Below are 21,905 nucleotides of genomic sequence, written 5' to 3'. Positions count from 1 at the left end.
TCCTGTCTAATTGATTTATCGTTTAGTTCCTCAGATTAGCCAATTCTAATGTAAGTACTGTACTCATTTCTAAAATGTATTTTGCATCATGAATGTGATTTATCGTGATTTAAATAAAACACAGTTGTGAGTTTTCCGAAAACGTCATTGTCCATTTCAAAAAGCATGTGGGATTTGAGAACACAGACCTATTTCCGGAAGTGGTCACTTGTTTGTTTTAGTTTTAAAGCACCAACCGGAAGCAAAGTTGTTGCCTTGACTTGACTCCGATGGCTAGCTTGACTAATGAGGGTCGTTTCCTCCTCCCGTCCATCAAACGATGTTTGACATTTGGAGGGCTACCGCTAACCGCACTGTATAGTTAGCCTGTTGTTACGGCTCGTCCGTAACCATGAGATTCTAGTCTAAGTAGTTAGCCGGCTCTTTAGCTGGCTTCAATGGGTTTTCGAGTGAAAAGATGATCGCTTCACTTTCTCGGGGAAGTTTGCTTGATGAGGTGCTGCACGGAGGCTTCAACGAGGTAACGGTACTCCGGTTCCTGTTTTGGGTTAGCTTGAGCAAACCACAACTGCATGAATAATTCTGTCGTTTTGAGGGAATAAAACTTAAACTGATACAAATATACGCGGTAGTTTGTTCTTGTAAAGGAAATGCGATCCTGATTTTTTTTAACGTGGTTAGGTTTAAAGACATAATTTTTATCATTCGTGTAATAAATCACTTTGAGGTTGTCAAAAGTAAATTTAACACGACTAATTGTATACGATAAAGCTCAAATGTGCACTACGTATTAGTAAAATGGTTCTAATGTGTTGTTTTAATGGGGTGGGTTGTGTATCCCGGACAACGGTGGTCACGTGATTGGACGGGACTGGTTAAAAAAAAGGGAAAAAAAGGAACGCACTGCCTGAAATATATGCAAAGTGTGACATTTAGCACAACTGGATAATATTCTATATTATTGGTTGTTTTAACATGAACTTGAGGGGAAAAAATGGATTTGGGTTAGTGGTACAGATGGTTGACCCCGCCCCCACCCTCTTTGTCCCCGCATAATAAACAAAGGACGGAGGCCCTTGGTTTATCACTGTTTTCTGCCTTCTGTGTCCCATTAGGAAAATACGTTTTATCCTTTTGACATTCATTTTTTTCTTATCTATACAGCAGCAACTGGCCACCTACATCTCCTGGGTGAACGCTCAGCTCAAGAGGAAACCTGGACTGAAGCCCATCGCTGACCTCAGGAGGGATCTGCAGGATGGAGTGGTTCTTGTACAGCTCATAGAGATAGTTGGTAAATAAATGCACATGTGCGTAATATATTCTAACAATTGCACAGATCATCAGGAAGTGGCCGGTATAAGGATGCAGCCCATCAATTTGCTCATTTTAAGTCCAACAAAAGTTCACATTAGCGTGGTATACAACTTTTAAATTCTTTACAACATAGTCTATAAGATTGTACCGAAATAAATGTTTCAAAATGAACCCTAACCTTTCCGAAGGTTGAAATGTAAATTTGTTCAAACTTTGTGGTTAAATACAATTGATCTGTACTTTTCACATACCACTAGAGGTAACCCGCGTACAGTGTTTGAGAATCACTGGCCTCTATCTGTTCAAATCATACATATAATACAGACTGTATTGAGCGTATGCCCTCACATCTGTCATAACGTTTGTATCATCCTGTCATTTTCTATATAATCTTTTTGGCAGCTGGGGAAGTGCTTGAGGGTGTTTGTGTGGCTCCTCAAAGCAAAGAAGAAAGCAAGAAGAATGTGGAGCAAGTGCTGCAATTCATCTCCTCCAGGCATATACGCATGCCTCACATCTCAGTAAGAGGTACTGTTTGTCATAGCACAGACATTTTTTTATAGATTCAGAATTTGAAAGTAGAATTAAATGTGTTACAAACTCTTTTTCATTCACGAGTCATACATTGTTCTTTCTGCAGACGTTGTTGAAGGCAACCTGAAATCTGTAATGAGGATTATCCTGGCACTGGCTGCTCACTTCAAGCCCTCAGCCAATCACAAGGCTGCTTTGGGAAGTGGGAGGAGCTTAACACCTTGCCACAACCCTCTTTCCACTGTGGCACTGGCTCAAGGTGCTGCTGCTACTCTCGCATCAGCCCGATATGACGCCTCACTGCCCGCAAGTGCGTCACGCATTCACAGGTAACTTGGGGGAAATTCTTTTTGGAAAGTGAAGCCTCCACAGTCAAAGTTCAACAATATTTGTGTGGAAAAATATGCCTTGTAAAAAAAAAAAATAAAAGATTTTCTCAGGTGTACCTAAATATGTGGCTGGTCATTGTATTTGCTGCTATAAAGCTTGACAATGACTTAAGAAGTTGCAATATGCCCTTTTTGGCACACCTCCCATTTGCAGGATGTCTGATGTGGACAAGAGTGTGTGTGTTCGTGCACTGGTGAAGCAATACGAGAGAGGAACTCCAGACGAGCAGGACAATGCACAGACCACCAGGTAATTAAAAAATCGCTGCTAACAGGTCTCAAGTGTCATCTAATGTTGAAATTCAAATTTAGAAAACATTGACAATAAACATCCTTTTCCCATGAACATCTTCTAGCTCACACACACAAATGAATATTTTTGTCCCTCTTGTCACATTTTAAATTTCAGATGATATTCAGTTGGATTCAGCTATCTCTTAAATGATGCATGCAAAATGAGTCATTTGCTCACTGAGGAACACAAAGAGCTCTCATTTTCTTGTTTTTAGGCATTTAACACTGATCATTTATTTTCACTGAAAGTGTAGCCTTTAATGTCTTACGTTGCTTACTTTTTTATATACTGTATATCCAAATAGAAGCGGTAACTAAAAGTTCAATAGTATTTACTAATAATAATTACTAATTGAAAATGTTATAATTTAAGTATGACTAAAATGTTTAAATATAGACTGTTTGAATGTATTTGACATCAGGGATAGAATGCACCAATACTCGCTTGCAGTTAATGTGATGTAATGTCTATTATTTGCTTAATTCGTCACACTAAGAGAACAGTACATTCTCCCATTTATTTCTATGTGTGTCATGCCTGATGAAGCATATGACGGGTTAGAAGCATGGTGTGTGTGTGTGTGTGTGTGTGTGTGTGTGTCCAAAGGCAGATGATGGAGAAAAAGTATAATCAGCCTTTATCCTTTTCAATCACATGCCCAGTCCTGTTTTAGACTCGCACTTGCGTCATGCTGAGAGCTGTTTCTAATATTCTGGTTGCCTTTCATTCGATACACGCAACAGCAACATTTCGGACCGCCTCGGCCTGCGCTGCAGTACGAGAACTTATGCCCCGTCGTCGTGTGTGCATTAATTAGGAGATATGCTTTCGCGGGATATGCTGTGCTGGTTTCCATGGTAGCATGTGACTAGCAAGACGGGGAGGGGGTGTGTGCATTTGTGTTTGATTTTGGAAGATGATAAATTAGCATGAGCCTGCTACAACACGGATCAGTCAGATGGGGGGAGCACAGATTAAATGGTATGCTGCTTACAAAATCAGGTTTATTGTATAATGTTGTGGCGAAATACGTTTATACTATGTTTAGTGACTTGCTAATACTTCAAAGTTTTTTTTCTGATGATTTACTTACAAGCTATATCTTAAGTGTTTGTTTTTTTTCTTTTTTCTTTTGAGTTGCAGCTCAGTGAGTCCTTTACCGTCTCCCAGAGCTCCACCCTGCACCCAAACAGACCACCAGGAAGGAGATAGCACACAATCAGAGAACAGAGGCGAGAGTTACATCTCGGAGTCGCGATGTGTGATTTGTGCGTCATTATTCATTGTTGCGTCCCGACAGTCGAGTCGTCTGTTACCGTCGCCGAGTCGACCTGGGAAGATTCCATCGGTGAAACTTTGGAGAAGGAGGTTGAGGAGACCAGGAAAATGGTGTCGGCTTTGCAGGTAGGCAAGTTTGTGTTTTTACATTTAGAATGGCTTTTTTAAATTGACATTTATGTTAGCTTCAAGTGTTGATGTACTGCTTACTTAAATATTGACATTTGTAAAATGGTAAAGTCAAAGTTTTAAATAAAGAAATTGACTGTACAGTATTTGATGGGAAAGTACGGTAACATTTTGCTCACATACTCTTCATCTGACTAAGCTTTTAAACCTCACGTTGTAAATGAGAGAAGACCAGCTGAGCCACTCAGATTTCCAAAATTATTTTTTTTTTTATCAAATTTTTAAGAAGTCAATGTATTAATACAGGAACATAAAAAAAAACTATACTTAGAAAGTGATTCAATTCAAATGTCCTGCTACACATAAAATGTTAATCACATTTTTTTTTTTAATGACTTATTAGAACCAAACAGTTCTTAATGCAAATGTATTGAACTTAATTCAATCCAATTGTAATGTACTCAGGCACATGTTTTTTTCTCATACCACTAGAGGGTGCCAGCGTACCACTATTGGTACATACTGCACTTTTGAGAATCACTGATGTCAAATACAGTAATTATCATAGCTATTGGTAGTTAGGACTACAAGAAATGAACTGTATATTGCTCCACATCGCCACCTGGTGTCAATTGACATCATTTGTCTTTCTAAGGCCCTGCTCCTCCAAGGCTCCCTGCCGGAGGACGAGCAAGATCTGTCTTTAAGTTTGGATGAAGGGCATCCTGATCAGCAGCTGGTACACATCATTTTTTTCCTACTTCCTCTCATCTGTTTTTATTTTCCTCCTTCAAATGTTTTATTTTCTGTAGGATCGCTCCCTCTTTTCTTCCTTGCAGCTCATTGTGCTCCACACAGATCACATTTCTGTGTGTGTGCGTGTGTGTGACTATGTAGCTATGTGTGTGCACTGGGTGGTGACTCGGGTGTCAGTTTCTGTGCATTGTCACACGCCTCCCTTGTTCTCACTCTCTTTCCAGGTCGTCATCCGCAGCCGCTTGGATCAGAGTATGGAGGAGTCTCGGGAGCTGAAGGTATGTTTTTTTTTTCTTTTCAAGCAAAATATCAGACGCTTGATTACATTCAACAAGCTACGTGTGACTAATTAATATTTAACTCGCCGGTTTAGAGGGAACTGTTGAGCTGCAAGCAAGAGATACGAAACCTCCAAGGAATCAAGGCAAGAGCCATGCATAATTTACACAACACATTACAGTTATATACTGTAACCTCTCATGCTGTTGCATGACGTGTTAACTTATTCGCATTGGATAAAATCAAGGTTGCTTTTTGTTGGCATGCTGAAAATTCCAGAAGGCTCAGCAGCAGCGCCTGTGCACTCAGGAGGCGTCCATCCTTCAGATGAAGCAAGAGTTGCTCCGAGCCAGCATGGCTAAGGACCAACTGAGCAATCAGAAGGTTAAAAAAAAAATCATAATTAAGCACATCTTTTTTTTCTTCTTCTTTTTTTTTTAATTTTTTTACTTTGTAGCACTTTGATATTGCTGAAATATGAAGTACATTACATATATTTATTATTATTATTATTTATTATTATTATTATTATTATTATTATTATTACTACTACTACTACTACTACTGTGTTCAATGTAATTTTTGATGATGCTATTTCCCTTAGACCGAGCTGCAGTGGAAGCTAGAGGAATGTACCCGACTGTGGAGTGACTGCAAGGTAATGTGTGTACAGGACTGTAACTCTACGGAGGACCACAACTGCCAAAATTAAAAATTAATAAATAAATAAATGAATAAATGGTGTGTGTGTGTATTTTTTTTTAATTTTTTTTTTTAATTATATTTTTATATTTGTCTTTTCACTTATTTATTTATTTATTCATTCATTCATTTATCATTTTAAATGTTGGCAATTTTGGTCCTCCATATAACTAATATGCTTTCTTCCGATAGCATTACATACAAACAACTTTTTTTTCTATATTCTTCAAATCTTGAATGCTTTTTTGAGTTAATTTGATAGTTTTCCCTTTGAGTTGTCATTACTTAACACATTTTCTTCCTTTTCCTTGTCTCCCTTGTTACCAAAGAATGAAGTTGGGCAGAAGGACAGACTTCTGCAACAGCTCAAACAAAAACTTGAAGAAAGCCAAAAGCAGCTGTTACAGCTGTCTCATTCAGTAAGTTGCATTTTGTCCTCCAGGCTTCTACTGGGGTGTGTGTTTGTCATGTTTTTTTTTCTCCCTTTTTTTTCTAGAATGAGTTGCAAAAAGAGCTGGACCATAAAAACAGCATTAGGCAGGAAGTAATGAATCGAGACCTACAGGTAATATTGATTTTAATTACACTACTACCAAATTCTGAACATCACACACGTATTTGACAATAAACTTTCTTTTCTCAGATTTCCCCATGCACTGAAAGCAATGGCTATTACTACTCTGCCAATCCTGCTTCCTCCATATCAAGTGTAAGTGCTTTTGCCTCCATTTTGTACTTACTGACAGCTAGAAGGCCATTTGCTATTATTTTACCTCCCTGAACAACCCTCACAAAGCATGACATGTTCTGAGCTCCTGCATTCAACCTTAGTCGCTTTCGTCAAATATTGTTATTGGTGAATAAATGCGTGGCCGTGCCTTATTTGCAGGCAGAAGAGGTTCAGCTGCTCAGAGATGCACTTCGAAGTTTGAGGAGCGACTTCAGAGCCCATGACCCGCAGCACCACACACTGGACACCCTTGAGCAAGGCATCGTGTCACTCATCGACAGACTGCACGCGGCGCATACACACACGGTACGAGGGTGGTTAAAAAAAAAATAAGAAAAGTTTTTGGTGTACTTCAAGCTACTTTTGAATTCATTACTGTGGATTTTTATCAACATTTTGACCACACTTGTATTTTCAAGATAGTTACGTGACAGAAAATGGAAAGTGTGCATCTTCTTACTCCCTTAGGATAGGATTGCCATATATTTCTGTAGCCAGATAAATCTAATAAGAGTTTTCAATTGAATTCCACTGCAGGGACTGCTTGCAAACGGTTGTTGTGGTGCTAGTTTCTCTTCAACTTGTGTCCTCAAACTGCAGGTTAGAGGGAAATCTCCCAGACGCAAAGGACAGAATAGTGACTGTGACTCTTGGCCAAGTAAGTTGAAATTTTATTTAAACATACGACACATTTTTAGAGTTGACTATGTTTTTATTTTGTTTCACTACAGAGGTTTGTCAGTCCAACAGCACCTCCACATCCTCTACTAAGATCCTGTACTTCAGAGGAAGATCCCCCACACCTTCAATGATCAACATACCCAAAAGGTGGTTTGAGTTTGACATCAGCATATGAAATAGCGTAGGATAGACATTTTCAATGTGAGAATGTGAACAGGTTGGGAGAAGTGACACTCAAGGATGTGAAGGCAGCTGTGGATCAAGAGGGGAACTACAGGTACCACTTTAAGGCCTTGGACCCCGAATTTGGTACTGTGAAGGAGGAGGTAAGAGAAAGCTGTGGTTGTAGAATTTCTTAAAGTGAAATCCACTGTTCAGGGTACGTTACTGTTTGTCCCTGTGTGTGTGTGTGTGAGAACAGGTTTTCTTAGATGGAGCCATCGTTCCTGGCTGGGAGGGCAAAATTGTGGCTTGGGTGGAGGAAGACCACGGTGAAGACAGGTAACAACATCGACATGTCTCCTCATATTCTCGCCATTTTCTTTACTGTCGTTGCTCAGTTGTTTGTTTGCTTTCTATTTACATTTTTAGACATTCATGAAACTGGAAGCTTGAACAAGATGATTTGAGATTCAACTTTTTTAGAAATAACTAGACTTCAACAATTGGATACTTGGGCTTTTATTCTGGACTTGCTGTCGTGTCGATCACGTCATGTAGAACTCAGTGCCTTGTTACCATGTGCTTGATATTGCCAGGCCTTAAGTACCAGAAACCTAACCTTTATTTTGTTCACCTCCAGTGTTTGGAAACTCCTTTCATTCATTCATTGTTCAGCACTATAGTTTTTAAAGTAACTGTGGCCAGTTTAAATGCATTTTGTCCTTAAGCTTGCAACATGGATGTCATTTTAAGCCTTCAGTATTATCAACCATTGACATTTTTTTGGAAGTGGCACCTTGTTATCTTAATGTCAAGTTTGTGATTTTGTTTGTTTTTGCTTGTTTGTTTCAAGTAGCTCACTGCCTTGAGTGTTAACATTCTGGACATGCTTCTGTGAATAGCTGTTGAATACATGTTGTAACTCATGTGCGTTAGAAATGCAGGTGAATGGCACTGTTTACATACTGTTTACTGTTTAGAAAAAAAGAAAGTTTTTTTTATTTTTCCCCACCATATTTTGGTATGAATATTATCCTTTGTCACATATAGGCTGAGAATGCTTGTGTTTTAATGACACATGGGAATCATGTTGGAACTATACTTTTATTTATTTATTGTGTGAGTGTGCATGTGTGTATTGTGTGCTCAGCTCAGCTTCCATGTTAGGATAATGGCAGACCCCTTCCATACACTCATGCTTACCATTTATTTACAATTGCTTCCTTTTTTTAACAAGCCAATTGAGATATGCATCAATCTAATGAACCCTTCTGAATGCCATAACAGTCTGCAAAATGTACAGTTTTAATATTTTTTACGCTACAAATAAAGACTTACCTTTTAAAAACAAGTACATTGTCTGTCAATGTTGGATGTGTATTGCAAAATAAAATCGGTTGTATAAAAATATAATTGTTTCATTTTTGAGTGTGTGGAAAGAAAATTACATACGACTACAGAATAACATGACACATTTATTTGACTGATTTTATATGGAATATTATGGCACTCTTCTTGGCTTTGTTGATGTTCATTTTACGTTGCAACATATTTTACGACACTTTTCGCCGAGATACGGCAGTGCGTGTAAGAGCCGGAAATCGGTGTGTTTTGGACAGGAGGAGGTCATTAGAAAGTGAGGAGTGGCACCGCAACGGTTATTAGAGGTTTTCCCCGATGCAGATGTAAAGTAATTATATTATCCATAGGTCCGTATAGTTATTCCACTTCTCCGACATGCTTCGTCTAATCCTGCGGCTCAGGCCGTCCGCCGGGCTCCCTCGTCCCCGTGCCCTCCCGGCTGGGCCTGCCGTCAGCTCCCGTTGCTTATCCGGAACCGGCTGTGCGAGGCGGCTGCACCGCGTAGCCGGCTCCCGGGCTGTCTGCTCCACCGTGGGCTTCACTCACAGGGGAGCCCTGCTGCGGTGTCCCCAGCTGACTGCTAGCTGCCGCAGCGAACGTTTCTACAGCCTGCCGCCGCACCAGAAGGTACCGTTACCGGGTTTCGGGTTGCTATAGCACCCGCGACACTTAGCATGACCTCCGTCGCTAGCACAGAGACGAGATGAAACTTAACGCGCACTTTTATTACATTAAAACGTCTTAAAATTCAAATTTAACAAGCAAATCATTGTATATTGTGCAGTTCGTGTGAGTTTTAGTCTTAAAAGTGTGTTTAAACTCCATGTCATTTAGTAGAGTAGTAGTAGTAGAAATAGACATGCTGGCTAACAAAGTTTTCCAATCTATTGAACCACTATTTGTATTAAATAATCACACTCAAAATAAACATGATGAACAAATTTTGACAATTTGTGGTGAGGGGAATCAAAAAAATAATAATTCAGCCTAATTAAGTGTTCTCGTTCTCGTGAAAACTTTCAAAGTTGCAATTCTGACTAAACTTGACCCAAAATTTTTAACTGTACTAATACGTCCAATGTGCCACTGGTCAACCTTTGACCCCCTCCACTTGTGAATAGCCACTGTAACTTATAAATCACCTTAAAATCTGCTGTCCATCACTCGGTATATTGTGAAGTATGTGTTACTGATCATGTCCACATTTTTTCAGTGATGTGCTGCTGTCAATTTTAAAACAGGTGGAGCTGCCTGCACTCTCACCCACCATGCAGACTGGAACCATCGCTCGCTGGGAAAAGAAGGAGGGAGAGAAAATCAACGAGGGAGACCTCATAGCGGAGGTGTGGAGATTGTGTCATGCGTATGGATATGTGGAGACAAATGAATAATGTTTATTTGTAGGTGGAGACGGACAAGGCTACGGTGGGATTTGAGATGGTGGAAGAGTGCTATCTAGCCAAAATCCTTGTTGCTGAAGGGACCAGAGATGTAAACATTGGATCAGTAATTTGCATCACAGTTGACAGGTAAACAGAACTGCGATACTCGTCGTACTTGCTGCAGATGAATATGGGAAGTAATTACAATCGCAAAAACAAAAAAAGTTGACTTAAAGCTACTTTTATTTTGTCTATCTTGCAGTCCAGATCTCATCCCCGCATTCAAGGATGTTACATTGGACTCGCTTACTTCCGCTTCTTCATCAGCTGCCGCCGCCGCCGCTCCTTCTGCTCCTCCTCCTCCATCGGCAGCTGCAAGTGCACCACCTGCGGCTCCGGGCAGCTCCTACCCGACACATTTGAAGGTGGACCTCTTAACCCTTCAAGCACCGTTGATGCGAAATATCGTCAACGGGAATCTTAATGTATTTATTTTTTATTTTTGGGGGGGATTGATGGCTGCAGATCACACTTCCCGCCCTCTCCCCCACCATGACGATGGGCACGGTGCAGCGCTGGGAGAAGAAGGTTGGCGAGAAGCTCGGTGAGGGAGACCTGCTGGCTGAGATCGAGACGGACAAGGCGACCATCGGTAAACCCCAACGTCCTTGAACACACCCGTCCCGAATATTGTTGTCTCTTATCCAACCTGTTGTCATTGTCTCCCCTTTTGTGTCATGTTGAGGTTTCGAGGTGCAGGAGGAGGGCTACCTGGCTAAAATAATGGTGTCGGAGGGGACGCGTGATGTCCCACTGGGGACGCCGCTGTGCATCATCGTAGAGAAGGAGAGCGACATCGCTGCCTTCAAGGACTATGTCGAAACTGGCGTTGCGGAGATTTCAACACCTCCTCCTGCTCCAGCACCAGTAAGACACTCGCACGCAAATACAGCGCTGGCTTGACTTAGTTGACTTCTTTCCATTTTTTCGTATCTCAAGTCGCTCATACCAAAAAATTGTAAAAAAAAAAAAAATTATAGGAAAAATACAACAAAACGAAAATCAAGTATTGTACTGCATGAATGAAAACAGTGCTACCAAAATAAAATAAAATGTTAAGTGATACGGTAACCCACTCGTAATGCAAAGTTATTGAAGAGCTGCTATCGACCGCAACTCGTGCCACAACGATTTACTCATTCGAGCCAACGTTCAAACTCGTATGTCCATCCTGTCCTTTGGTTTCAGATGTTGCTTTGTCTGTCATCATCACAGACACTCACACTGAAGCCAATAACAAAGAGCAACTACTGTTTACAAGTAGCGCTGCAAGGCATGCTGGGAATGAATGTCATCTTCACTGGTTTTTGCTTTTTCCTAGGCCCATTTTCTCCTTTTAAATCAGCCTTTTTTCTCTCTAGATTTTTACTAATTGTTTTTTTTTTACATATCAAACCATTGCAACATATGAAAAATATTCTGATTTAAAACCGATTTAACAACAATGACAGATCATTTTAAAGAAGACCTAAATATTTCTTATTATTGCATGAAATTAGGGGCATTGTTCGATTCTTCTAATTTCTACTTCCTGATTGTAAAACAGCCACAAGAGGGCAGCCGATACTGCTATCAGTACATGCCCATCCCTAGTTTTTTCCTCTCTGTTGTAAACATAACCAAATACTACGGGACAAAGTCAATGTTATATTATACATTCTCTATTTTTTAATTGTTAGGATGATTAATCAGTTTTTAAAATTTTATTCTGCAATGATCGAAATCGGCGTCATCCTCAAAAAATTCGGCACCATTTTCCTCACTTTCAGCAGACTTCAATTTTCATGGTCTGCATTTTAGAAATTAGAACATGCACACTTTCTGACTTTTTCTATGATTTAATCATCATCACCTGGACGAAACATGCTTTACTAGAAATCTGGCACAAACAAACGGGAAATGCAAGCACAAGTACAACAGCTACTGTACCTGTACTGCAGTCCTTCTGGAATAGGATTGGGGAGGGCAGGGGGTCATGTGTAACCCTGTGAAACAATTTTAAAGAAAATATATTATTATTTTTATTTTTTATGTTTTGGGTTTTTTTGCAGCAAATTTGTGTAATTGCACATCCACTACAGTAGGTGGCAGTGGTGCTCTTATCAAAAGAGTGCACAAGGAGTTAATCAGGTTGGGGTGGGGGGTTAACAAAAACTAATTGAGAAGCACTGCTGTACCGTCACTTTCTCAACTGGGGCATGTTGGATAGTTCGCTGCTGCCACCTAGTGGCGGAAGATGAATCATAAGTCACATTTTTTGCTGACAACACAAAGCAGCTAATGACCTCAAAACTTTCCAAAGTCGAGGTACCACACTGTAAACCTCGGCTAAAATCCTTCTGCTGATGTAACGCAACGCTTTGTTCATGCAGGCAGCAGTGCCCGTCGCTTCGCCACCAACTCAGGCCCCCGCACCCGCCTCCAATGCCGCACCCAGGAAGGGGCGCGTGTTCGCCAGCCCTCTAGCAAAGAAGCTCGCTGCAGAGAAAGGCTTTGACCTGGCGCAGATCACCGGTGAGTCCACAAGCGATACAAAGACAGACCTTGGCAAATGTGATGATGACGTAAAGGCTTCTTTTCTCAGGTTCTGGCCCTGACGGACGCATCACCAGGAAAGACATTGACACTTTTGTTCCCGCAAAGGCTGCACCAGTAAGTTAGTCAAAGTTGATTTGCGCCATTAGAACTTTTCATGTTTCCAACGAAAGAAACAAAACAAAATCGTGCGCCCCTTGCTAGTATTCTAATGAGGCCATCATATTGTCTCAGCAGGATGTGCATGAAAAATAGACTTTTTCAAAGACTTTTTTTTTTTTTACTGAGATTACAAATGAGAGGATGCAATTTAACGCCGCGTGACCTTCAAAGGTCACAATTGGCTTGTACGATTGAAATTCCGACGAAGTGTGGCCAGAACTGCCACCAAATTAGCATGCATGAAATATATTATTACCTTCATGTAAATCGGACTGTAATGGAGCCTCATGAATTTTGATCTCATTCGAAGCGTTTCCTTTTCGGCAGGCTGCCGCGGCTCCGACCGCTGGCCCAGCTGTTGCGGCACCTGCTGCCGTTTCCGCCGCGCCAGCCGGGACGTTCACCGACATCCCCATCAGCAGCATCCGCAAGGCGAGAGCAAACGCGTCTGACTTAACGCGTCGTCTCGCTGCTTTGGCTTCGTGCTTCCGTGTGCACTTTCACACACACAAAATCTGATTTCTTTATTTCTCTATTTTCTCCTGTGCAGGTCATCGCTCAGAGGTTGATGCAGTCGAAACAAACCATCCCTCACTATTACCTCTCTGTAGATGTCAACATGGACCGAGTGCTGGAGCTGAGGAAAGAACTCAATGAGGTACTTTTTTTTTTTTCTCCTTTGGCCTGTTTAGGGTTAGAAGAGACAAAACCCAAATCTTTCATGTCAAACAACGTGACCTGTGCTGTCCAGGAGGTGAAAGCCCAAAATATCAAGCTAAGTGTGAATGACTTCCTCATCAAAGCCAGCGCGCTGGCCTGCCTGAAGGTGCCCGAGTGCAACTCCTCCTGGATGGAGACCGTCATCCGCCAGTGAGTAGCTTCAACATTGCTCACATGAAATATTATCACATCTTTTGCAACAGACGGATCATTTTTTAGTTTTTTTTTTTAGTTTAGCGGTTAGAAGAAGGTGAAGTTTCATACGTGAACAAAATGTACTAATGTTACATTTTTGTAGACACTGATGTGATGTGACCATGTTACATTTGAACTCGGGCAAACACAATCTTTGAATTTGCAGCTCCAGTTTCTGCATGCACGCGTTTCTTTGACAAAAGCTGTGTTTAAAAACTAACACACAAACAACAAAAAAGTAAATTTTTAGGATTTGTAAATCATTACCTTCCTAAAATAAGGGCCAAAGTCATTTTTTCCCAGTTTTCCCCCCAGAAAACACAAAAAAACTGAACTAAATAGTGATTACCGCTATATTTTATTAATTAAGAATTTTATTTAGGGGGTAGAATTGAATAATCTATTTACCTTAAGGAAGCAGTTACAGAATTGTTATTGTATTTTATAATAAAAACAGAAAGTAGTGTTGTGTTCTGTTTGTGTAATGGCACGTTCCTATCAATAGAGGGCGCTAAATAGTATTAATGCTTATTTTTTATTATATTGTTTTAAATTAATGTAATTAGATTTCCACTTATTTATTAAAATAAGAATGAATCGAAAAATGTGCATATAAAAGGAAAAAAATACATTTTAATTACCCATTTAAAAAAAACCTGCTTAATTAATACAACAAAACAAAACATGACTCTTGAAAACAATGTTATCCCATAAAAAAACGAATGCTATTGTTAATTCCAATGGAATATTTACAACTTTTCACATTCTATTTGACACTGCGTGTATGTCATTTTGTATTTTAACGCTCTTTGCAAGTCCAAATGCTACCAAAAGAATCTGAGTTGAATTCCTCATGTGTACGGACGGGCGCGTTCCCTTGTTTTAGGAACCACGTTGTGGACGTGAGCGTGGCGGTGAGCACGGCCAACGGTCTCATCACGCCCATCGTGTTCAACGCGCACGCCAAAGGACTTGCCGGCATCAGCGGCGACGTGGCGGCCCTCGCCGCCAAAGCGCGCGACGGCAAACTGCAGCCGCATGAGTTCCAGGTATAAAAATCTACTAGCAAAAATCATGGAAGAAGAATCTGACATTCTATGTTTTTTTTTTTTTTTTCTCGTTCCCACTAGGGAGGCACGTTCACCATCTCCAATTTGGGGATGTTCGGCATCAAGAACTTCTCGGCCATCATCAACCCTCCGCAGTCTTGCATCCTCGCCGTGGGAGGCTCCGAAAAGCGCCTCATGCCCGCCGACAACGAGAGAGGGTACGTTTGATCCTCTCGCTATATCGAACACAAATTGACGGCCGTATTGTGTAGTCAAGGCGTCCATTTTGTTTTTCCAGTTTCGACGTGGCCAGCATGATGTCGGTGACGCTGAGCTGCGACCACCGGGTGGTGGACGGCGCGGTGGGCGCCCAGTGGCTGGCCGAGTTCCGCAAGTTCCTGGAGAAACCCGTCACCATGCTCTTGTGAGCGGACTGTGGCCGAGCGCCGAAGCGCCGCCAAAACACTCTGGATCCTCCTGCCATTGGTTGGCACGCAGCAGGTCACTTCCTGTTACCCCGAAGGAGGGAGGGGCAGAACTCACTCCGCTTCCGTCTCTAGTCTCTCTCTTTTTATCTCGCTATTTATTAAAGGTCCATGTGTCATAAGAGGAAACTTAGTTGTAATTCATCCTAGCATTACATGCAGTCTGGCCGCCAAACACTTAACATGTTGTGCACAAGGGAAATGTTACACTATTGTGTCCAATCAGAGATCAAATTTACTCCCAATGATTTGTGCGTGAATGCGATACGGGCAGACAAAAAATGTATCTCTGCTATATTTGCAGCCTAAAGGATTGAGAGGAGTAGTCACGATATTCTTTTGTTTTGTGCTATAGTTGTGTACATTTGAAAAGTCATGTATATCCTGTACAGTGTCACAATATCTGTACGGCAAATGTTAATATGGAAACTGAAAAAGTGCTGAACATGTCTGCCAATTCCTCTCTTTCTCGCTCTGTCTGCTCCATGTTAATTTTCTGGCCTCACAGTCAAATCTTCTTTCCTTCACTCAGCTGAAACGCACAAAGCTGCCACTGGATGTGTTTGGAATAAACGCAGAGAGGTCAAATAAGAGACAGCTGAGATTGTAGTGGACTTCATTACACAATGCTTAGTGACCTTAATTTTTTATTTTTTATTTTTTTACTTAACCCCTGGGCGTTATTTGACCATTTTTTTGGCTTTTTGTTGGTTCTGACGAAGCCATTTCAAAATAAAATAACGCCCAGGGGTTAAACCAAACATTTTTGATAAAAAACTAACAGACCTTCTCTAATGCTGCCTTCATGTGGTATCGAAATTATGGTAAATACCACATGTCTCTCGTCGAATTTTCCACTGGACAACTGGGAATTTATTTTGATACCCGAGTTTCCGAGCTGAGAGAACTTCTCAAGTTTTCAACATGGCGGAGAGTGCCGCAGGATTTGTGAATGGCAAGAAATATTAACACTTATAAGGACGTTAGCATCCGCTAGTAGGTTGTTTTAGAATATACACAATTACGTATTATACACAATTCAATGTCCTGTCCTTTAAAACTCATTTGTTCGAGCAAAGTTGACGTCAGCTTCCCTGTGTATTTTGTTTCTACAACAACCAAAGCACATGAACAAGAACTCAGTCGTAATTATGAGTGTCCGAGTGGTGGCCCATCTTTCCCATAGCACGTGAAGGCAACAAAACCTATTTTAAATGGTGGCAGGTCATTTGTCCACCTAACTATAAACAGCATTTGTCTGACTTTCCATCCACACTGCTGTTTCCATGACAACGCCCGATTCGCGCTGATGTACTGCAGCGTATTTGAACCAACATCTGCACTCATTCATGCAGCGTTTAATAATGAACTATCCTAATTAGTCTTCACTGATAATAAGGCCGCTTTTGTTTTCTCCAGCAAGCTGACAATGAGAGGTGAGATGAGGCCGCGTTGTTCGATACATTATTCATGCATGCCTAGTTTTCTATTTTGGCACATGAGCGGGCAGAGGCCGGTTTGGTTCTCACACCGCTTCCTGTCAGCCATGGGTGCCCCCGGACCACGCACGCTCTGGACCCTCTGCGTGTGCTTCACGGCCCTGCGGACAAGTGAGTACGCTTCTTGTCAAAGATCAACAAAAAGATGCTCACTTTTGATTGATTGATTTATTTGGCTAGGTTCTCAAAGTGTGGCGCAAGTATCAAAAAAAAAAAAAATAGCATATTGTTACATGGACTTAAACATTTTTTTAAGTAATAAATAACAATAACAATATAACAATATATAATAATATAACAATTTTATAGTTTTTTCCTCTCCAAAATATTATTCCAGTGCTAATTATTAGCGTTTGAACTATCCTTTAACGGTTGTAGTTTAAACAGTATCATAATGAGAGCTGTCCCTAATTTAATGGTGTTGTCATGTGACGTAATTAATTCCAAACCTAGCATTAGTATAGCATTGGAGGAAATTGTATACTGCTTGCTATACACACAGGCAAAATGTGAGAGGATGTTTGAGAGTGTGTAAGTGAAGTGGGTTGTTTTTCCACTCCGCCTGCAATTGGTTTTGGCTCCTCGTCAGAGATGTCAAGTTCAATTAACAAATCATGCACACACACGCGCGCACACACACGCGCGCACACACACACGGATACACAAAAATGTAGATGAGCGAAGGGGGAGAGTCTTTTCATTATTTCTGGATCAAAAAGAAATGAGGACACGAAAAATTGGATCAATGGCACGCGAGCTTTTTTGTTTTTTTTTAACTGCATCAAGTTTTATTTAGAAAAAAAGAACCTACATCGGGTTTAGGTTTATAAGTTTACACATGATCTCTTTTTCATTTTTCCAAAGAAGAATGTCAAGGTATGAACTGATTAACCAAACAAGAACACATTTTCATTTGTGCCGATGACTTATAGTCATGATACCATCTGCCTGAAAATATCATAGATGATAATTAATCACATTAATAGCTTGAAGGTTGTGGTGCCTTCTTAAAAAAACAACAACAACCTTGTATATAGTAGGGCTGTTTTGTTGTTGTTGTGAATGACCATGAGTTAAGAGTCTAAGAGTTGCTTTAAAAAAACAAAAACAACCCCCCAGCAATGTTGTATGTTAAAATGATATTAAAGAAAGCTTGTTATGTTTTGACCATGCAAAGTGAGGCTTTTCTTATTTAAAAAAAAAAAAAAAAAAAAAAAAGTATAGTAAGGTGTTATTTTTTCTAAAAACAAAAAACAAAGACCATGTAAGCCTTAACCCTAACCCATAAGGCGTTTTTTTAAACGGCCATGTTTGGTGAGGCTTAAAAAAACACACACAAAAAACACGTATAGTAAGGCTTTTTTTTTTTTAAGTGACCAAGTATAAGTAGGTTATTTAATTTTTTTTATGTAAACGTCCATGTATAGTAAGGCGTTTTATTATTATTTTTTTAAACGTCCATGTATATAGTAAGGTGTATATAATTTTTTTTTTAAACGACCATGTATAAGGCCTTTTTAAAAAGATGACCATGTATATATTCATTAAAAAAAAATAACCAGGCGTTTATTTTACTTTATTAAACTACCATGCACACAGTAATAAAAATTATTATTATTATTTTTTTTATAGGAACTGGCATTTTTTTTAATGACCATGTTAAGTAAAGCATTTTTAAAACCAACAAAAACATTTACTTTTCTGGATCAGTTCAATATCATGCTGAGTTCCACAAGGCTCTGTTGTGAGACATCTACTTCTTCTTGTTCCTGACAGCCAAAATACAGTAAGGCGTGTGCCATATGCACTGAATTCTGCTCTCCACCACACACACGACATTCCAGGCCAATGTGCCGTCTTTTCTATAATTCCTTTGCTTCTTGACTCAGATGCTCTGAGGGTAACCATGAGGGAGTCGGCGGTGGAAGTGGTCCGAGGGGATTTCGTCATCCTGCCTTGTTCCTTCTTCACCTCCAGCCCGCTCTCCCGACTCAACATTATCTGGACCCTGGCTCCCTTCTCCAGTCCGGAATCTCCCATTCAGGTCCACACACAACTTTTTCTTAGTTCTCCAGGCAGAAATGGGACGATGAGATTCCTTTCATAATGTTCCAGGTGATCGTGTACGATCATGGCCAGATCATAGAAGACCCCTCCCTCATTGGCAGGGTGGGCTTTACAGGTATAGCCATGGCTTTGCATTATTCTAATAATTTGTTTAAACTTCGAAAAAGCAATTGAGCTATCAGCGTGGCAGGTATCCCGTGGAGTGCAGACATCATGGTGAACGACACTCGCGTGTCCGACGCTGGCATTTATCGCTGCATGGTCAACAACCCTCCAGAGACGGCAGATCCCGGCATAGGAGAACTGCTTCTCACAGTTTTAGGTAAACAAACACCTTTAAATGCAATCATTATTAATATAGTTTCCACACTTAAGTTGTTCAAACTGTAGAAAGGAATAAAAGCTCAGTATCGTTTTTGATGAGCCATTAAAGAATCATGTCAGGTTTCTGCGATCCAAGTTGACACGTCCTTGTGTTGATTGCATCCACAGTGGCACCTTCGCTCCCCGCGTGCCAGTGGGACGGCAACATGGACGCCGGCGGCAGCGTCACCTTGTCCTGTTCGGTGGCCGAGGGCGTTCCAACTCCGGAGATGCGCTGGGATAAACTCAACCCCGAGGAAATTTCACTACCCATCAACATGGAGGGTTAGAATTGAAATGATTTGTACTCTTGTAGAGCACAACCATCACTTATTTTCAGAAACAAGCAGTAGAAGACTTAGTACAGAGCTTTGTGGAACTCCAGCGACATACTAAATGTATTGATGATACCTTGTGATTGTGTCAGGTGAGCTGTCAGGTTCAGTCCAGATTGTCAACGTGTCCTCGCAGACGTCTGGCCTGTATCGTTGCTCCACCTCCAACGTCCTGGGAACGGAGAACTGCTACGTCAACCTTTCCGTCTACAGCGGTGACCACCAACTCTCGTCTCTCACGTCATCCCTTTCCTTTCACACCACACTGACACTTTTGATCCCCGTCTGTCATCAGCAGTGGCAGGGAGTTCCTCGGGCATCCTGCAGGGGGTGCTGCTGACTCTGTCCATGAGCCTGATGCTGCTGGCCCTGCTGGTGCTCGTGACGTGGCTTCATCGAACGGGCCAGGATGGCCCATGGAGGGTCTCCAAGGAGGAAGAGGAAGAGGAGGAAGGCTACAATGTGATCCGATACACTCCGTCCCTGATGAAGCGTTCTTTTGTGTAAGATTCATTGTTAGACCATTTAGTGAGCTGACATGCTGATTTTTAAATAAATGCGCTCAATTGTGACTTACGACATCTATTAGGGATTGACTGTTTATTACCTCACCAATGTTCCAGCTACTTAGAATTTTAGGGGGATTCTTGTAGGCTGACACAATTCCATTTATTTGGTATTTTAGAAGAAAGGTTGTGGGATATTTTGGGAGGGAGCCACCAAAGTCCCATTTATTTGGCACTGTGGCCTATTTTAGAAGGCGAACACAAGCCCCATTTTAGCCAGGCTATTGGGGGCTGCCATCATGCCAGCCACTTGAGATTTTAAAGGGTTAACACAAACCTCCAACATTCTTAGTACCCGGGATTTTAGTGGGCTGCCAATGTGCTATCTTGTTGGGGTTTTAGAAGGAGCATACAGACCCCCAAGATTCCAGTTATACTTTGGATTAAAGGAAATTGGTTGACTGAAGAAAAAGATCAAGTTGCAAACAAAGACACAAAAACATTTAATTTAAATAGAAGAAACAAAAATCACTTTAAAAAACTGTACAGAAGAACATTGAACATCAACTTAAATAAAACATTACCCTTTGAGAAAAAACCTAAACAAAAGCAGATGGTGGGGATGGGGTTTAAAAAAAAAAAAAAAAAAAAAAAAAAAAAAAAAAAAAAAAAAAAAAAAACCAAATCTTCCCAAATTGCACATTTCAAATGTGAAGCTTCCCCTCCCCCCCTCGCTTATCTTAAATGGACTTACTAGTGTCTTAAACAGAAAATAACCCAGAATTTCCAATCATAATAAAATAGGTTTATATTTTTAAATATATATTTATATATGAAACATGCTGTACATAGTTGCAGAGATGAAGAAATCTCTTTTGATTTCATATCAACCGACACCCAGCTCTGATGGCTGTTTTGTGCTTTGCTTTCTCTGAGCAAAGTAAAAAAAAAAAAAAGAAAAAGTTCTACTGGCTGCTGGCTGTTTCACAAAAAGAAAAACATACTGAGGGGACTTACTTAAGGATTTTAGCGGAATAATGAAGACCCCCGCATCATTCCAGCTACTTGGGATTTCAGTGGGAGAACGTTGACCACCAACATTCTATTGACTTGGAATTTTAGCGGCCTGCCAAAATTCCACAAATTTGGCATTTTAGCAGCAGGATTTGGGTCTTCAGCATTCCAAGTTTGGGAGATTCATTTCTCAGGGTCTTACTTTGTATTCTACTGCGTTAGCTGATCACTGCGGTGGAGCAAAAGTGAGGACGAGTGCAAGAGGGGGAAGGAACCCAACCTAAAGTGACTTCTCCGTGTACTTCCAGTTACATACACACACGCAAGAGCCCCTGTTGAGATGACACAATTGTGATCGGTTGAGGGGTTGACAAAAAAAAAAAGTTGCCAATGCAACATCAGCACGATACAAACAAATCCCAATAAGTAAGACCGTATTCCTCCAATAAATATTCATCCTTTGTTTTCAGTTTGTATCCTTTAGTTCCAACTAAAACGCTGGATTCAAGCAGTAGTAGTTGTTTACTAGTTAGTAGTAGAGAGAGATGCAGAAGCAGTAGTCGAGTCGGAGCGGCAAGGAAGCCTCTCACCTCTCGTCCTCCTCGTTGGATGCGATGCAGGCGGGCGTTTCCGATTGGCTGAGGCGCTTGGTGTTGGCGCCTTGCCCAATCTTCAAGTAAAGAAGAAGAAAAAAAAAAAGAATAATACCCCCCCCCAATTAGAAAAAAAAAGCTTTGCTTGCCAAGTTTGTGATCAACACAATTTCTCAGATTGGACTGTAAACAAGCGGGCCGAGCACCACGTGCCGGGCCAGGGGGAGGAATTCATTTTCAGTTGGGTTGCGAGTTTGTTGCATTCCCTCCGCACGAATCGCAGGTGAGAGAAGAACTTGTAAGTCGGGAGGAAGAGTGAACAAGGC

At 40.9% G+C, this 21,905-nt stretch overlaps 3 protein-coding genes across 4 annotated transcripts; all 3 read left to right on the top strand.

The window, feature by feature from the left end:
* The first annotated feature begins 97 nt into the window (after window positions 1-97).
* LOC144036272 (dixin-like) lies at window positions 98-8,603 on the top strand. Of its 2 annotated transcripts, none has more exons than XM_077546780.1 (21): window positions 98-520; window positions 1,165-1,294; window positions 1,720-1,845; window positions 1,958-2,180; window positions 2,395-2,490; window positions 3,679-3,767; window positions 3,836-3,939; window positions 4,598-4,681; window positions 4,923-4,976; window positions 5,072-5,122; window positions 5,257-5,361; window positions 5,582-5,635; window positions 6,009-6,098; window positions 6,176-6,244; window positions 6,323-6,388; window positions 6,569-6,715; window positions 7,010-7,067; window positions 7,141-7,237; window positions 7,308-7,416; window positions 7,512-7,591; window positions 7,682-8,603. In XM_077546780.1, the coding sequence occupies exons 1-21, from the start codon at window positions 458-460 to the stop codon at window positions 7,689-7,691; spliced, it is 1,905 nt and encodes a 634-aa protein (XP_077402906.1). In that variant the 5' UTR covers window positions 98-457; the 3' UTR covers window positions 7,692-8,603. The 2 variants fall into 2 exon arrangements, with proteins under 2 accessions (XP_077402906.1, XP_077402905.1); XM_077546779.1 differs by having other exon boundaries at window positions 99-520; window positions 3,673-3,767.
* Window positions 8,604-8,834: 231 nt separating this feature from the next.
* On the top strand, window positions 8,835-15,795 carry dlat (dihydrolipoamide S-acetyltransferase (E2 component of pyruvate dehydrogenase complex)). The gene is made up of 14 exons (XM_077547335.1): window positions 8,835-9,241; window positions 9,856-9,957; window positions 10,019-10,143; window positions 10,259-10,421; window positions 10,522-10,648; window positions 10,742-10,923; window positions 12,429-12,570; window positions 12,641-12,708; window positions 13,081-13,185; window positions 13,304-13,411; window positions 13,505-13,623; window positions 14,555-14,717; window positions 14,799-14,935; window positions 15,016-15,795. Exons 1-14 carry the CDS (start codon window positions 8,990-8,992, stop codon window positions 15,143-15,145), a joined length of 1,923 nt encoding a protein of 640 aa, XP_077403461.1. The 5' UTR covers window positions 8,835-8,989; the 3' UTR covers window positions 15,146-15,795.
* Window positions 15,796-16,685: 890 nt separating this feature from the next.
* LOC144036417 (immunoglobulin superfamily member 11) lies at window positions 16,686-20,047 on the top strand. The gene is made up of 7 exons (XM_077547027.1): window positions 16,686-16,812; window positions 18,591-18,745; window positions 18,817-18,883; window positions 18,959-19,090; window positions 19,261-19,416; window positions 19,559-19,681; window positions 19,762-20,047. The coding sequence occupies exons 1-7, from the start codon at window positions 16,701-16,703 to the stop codon at window positions 19,971-19,973; spliced, it is 957 nt and encodes a 318-aa protein (XP_077403153.1). The 5' UTR covers window positions 16,686-16,700; the 3' UTR covers window positions 19,974-20,047.
* The last annotated feature ends 1,858 nt before the right edge of the window (window positions 20,048-21,905 follow it).

This window comes from Vanacampus margaritifer, chromosome 16 (genome assembly GCF_051991255.1).
Source record: "Vanacampus margaritifer isolate UIUO_Vmar chromosome 16, RoL_Vmar_1.0, whole genome shotgun sequence".
Lineage (NCBI taxonomy): Eukaryota > Metazoa > Chordata > Actinopteri > Syngnathiformes > Syngnathidae > Vanacampus > Vanacampus margaritifer.
Note: the sequence above shows the minus strand (reverse complement) of the source record. Positions and strands in the feature narration are given on the sequence as shown.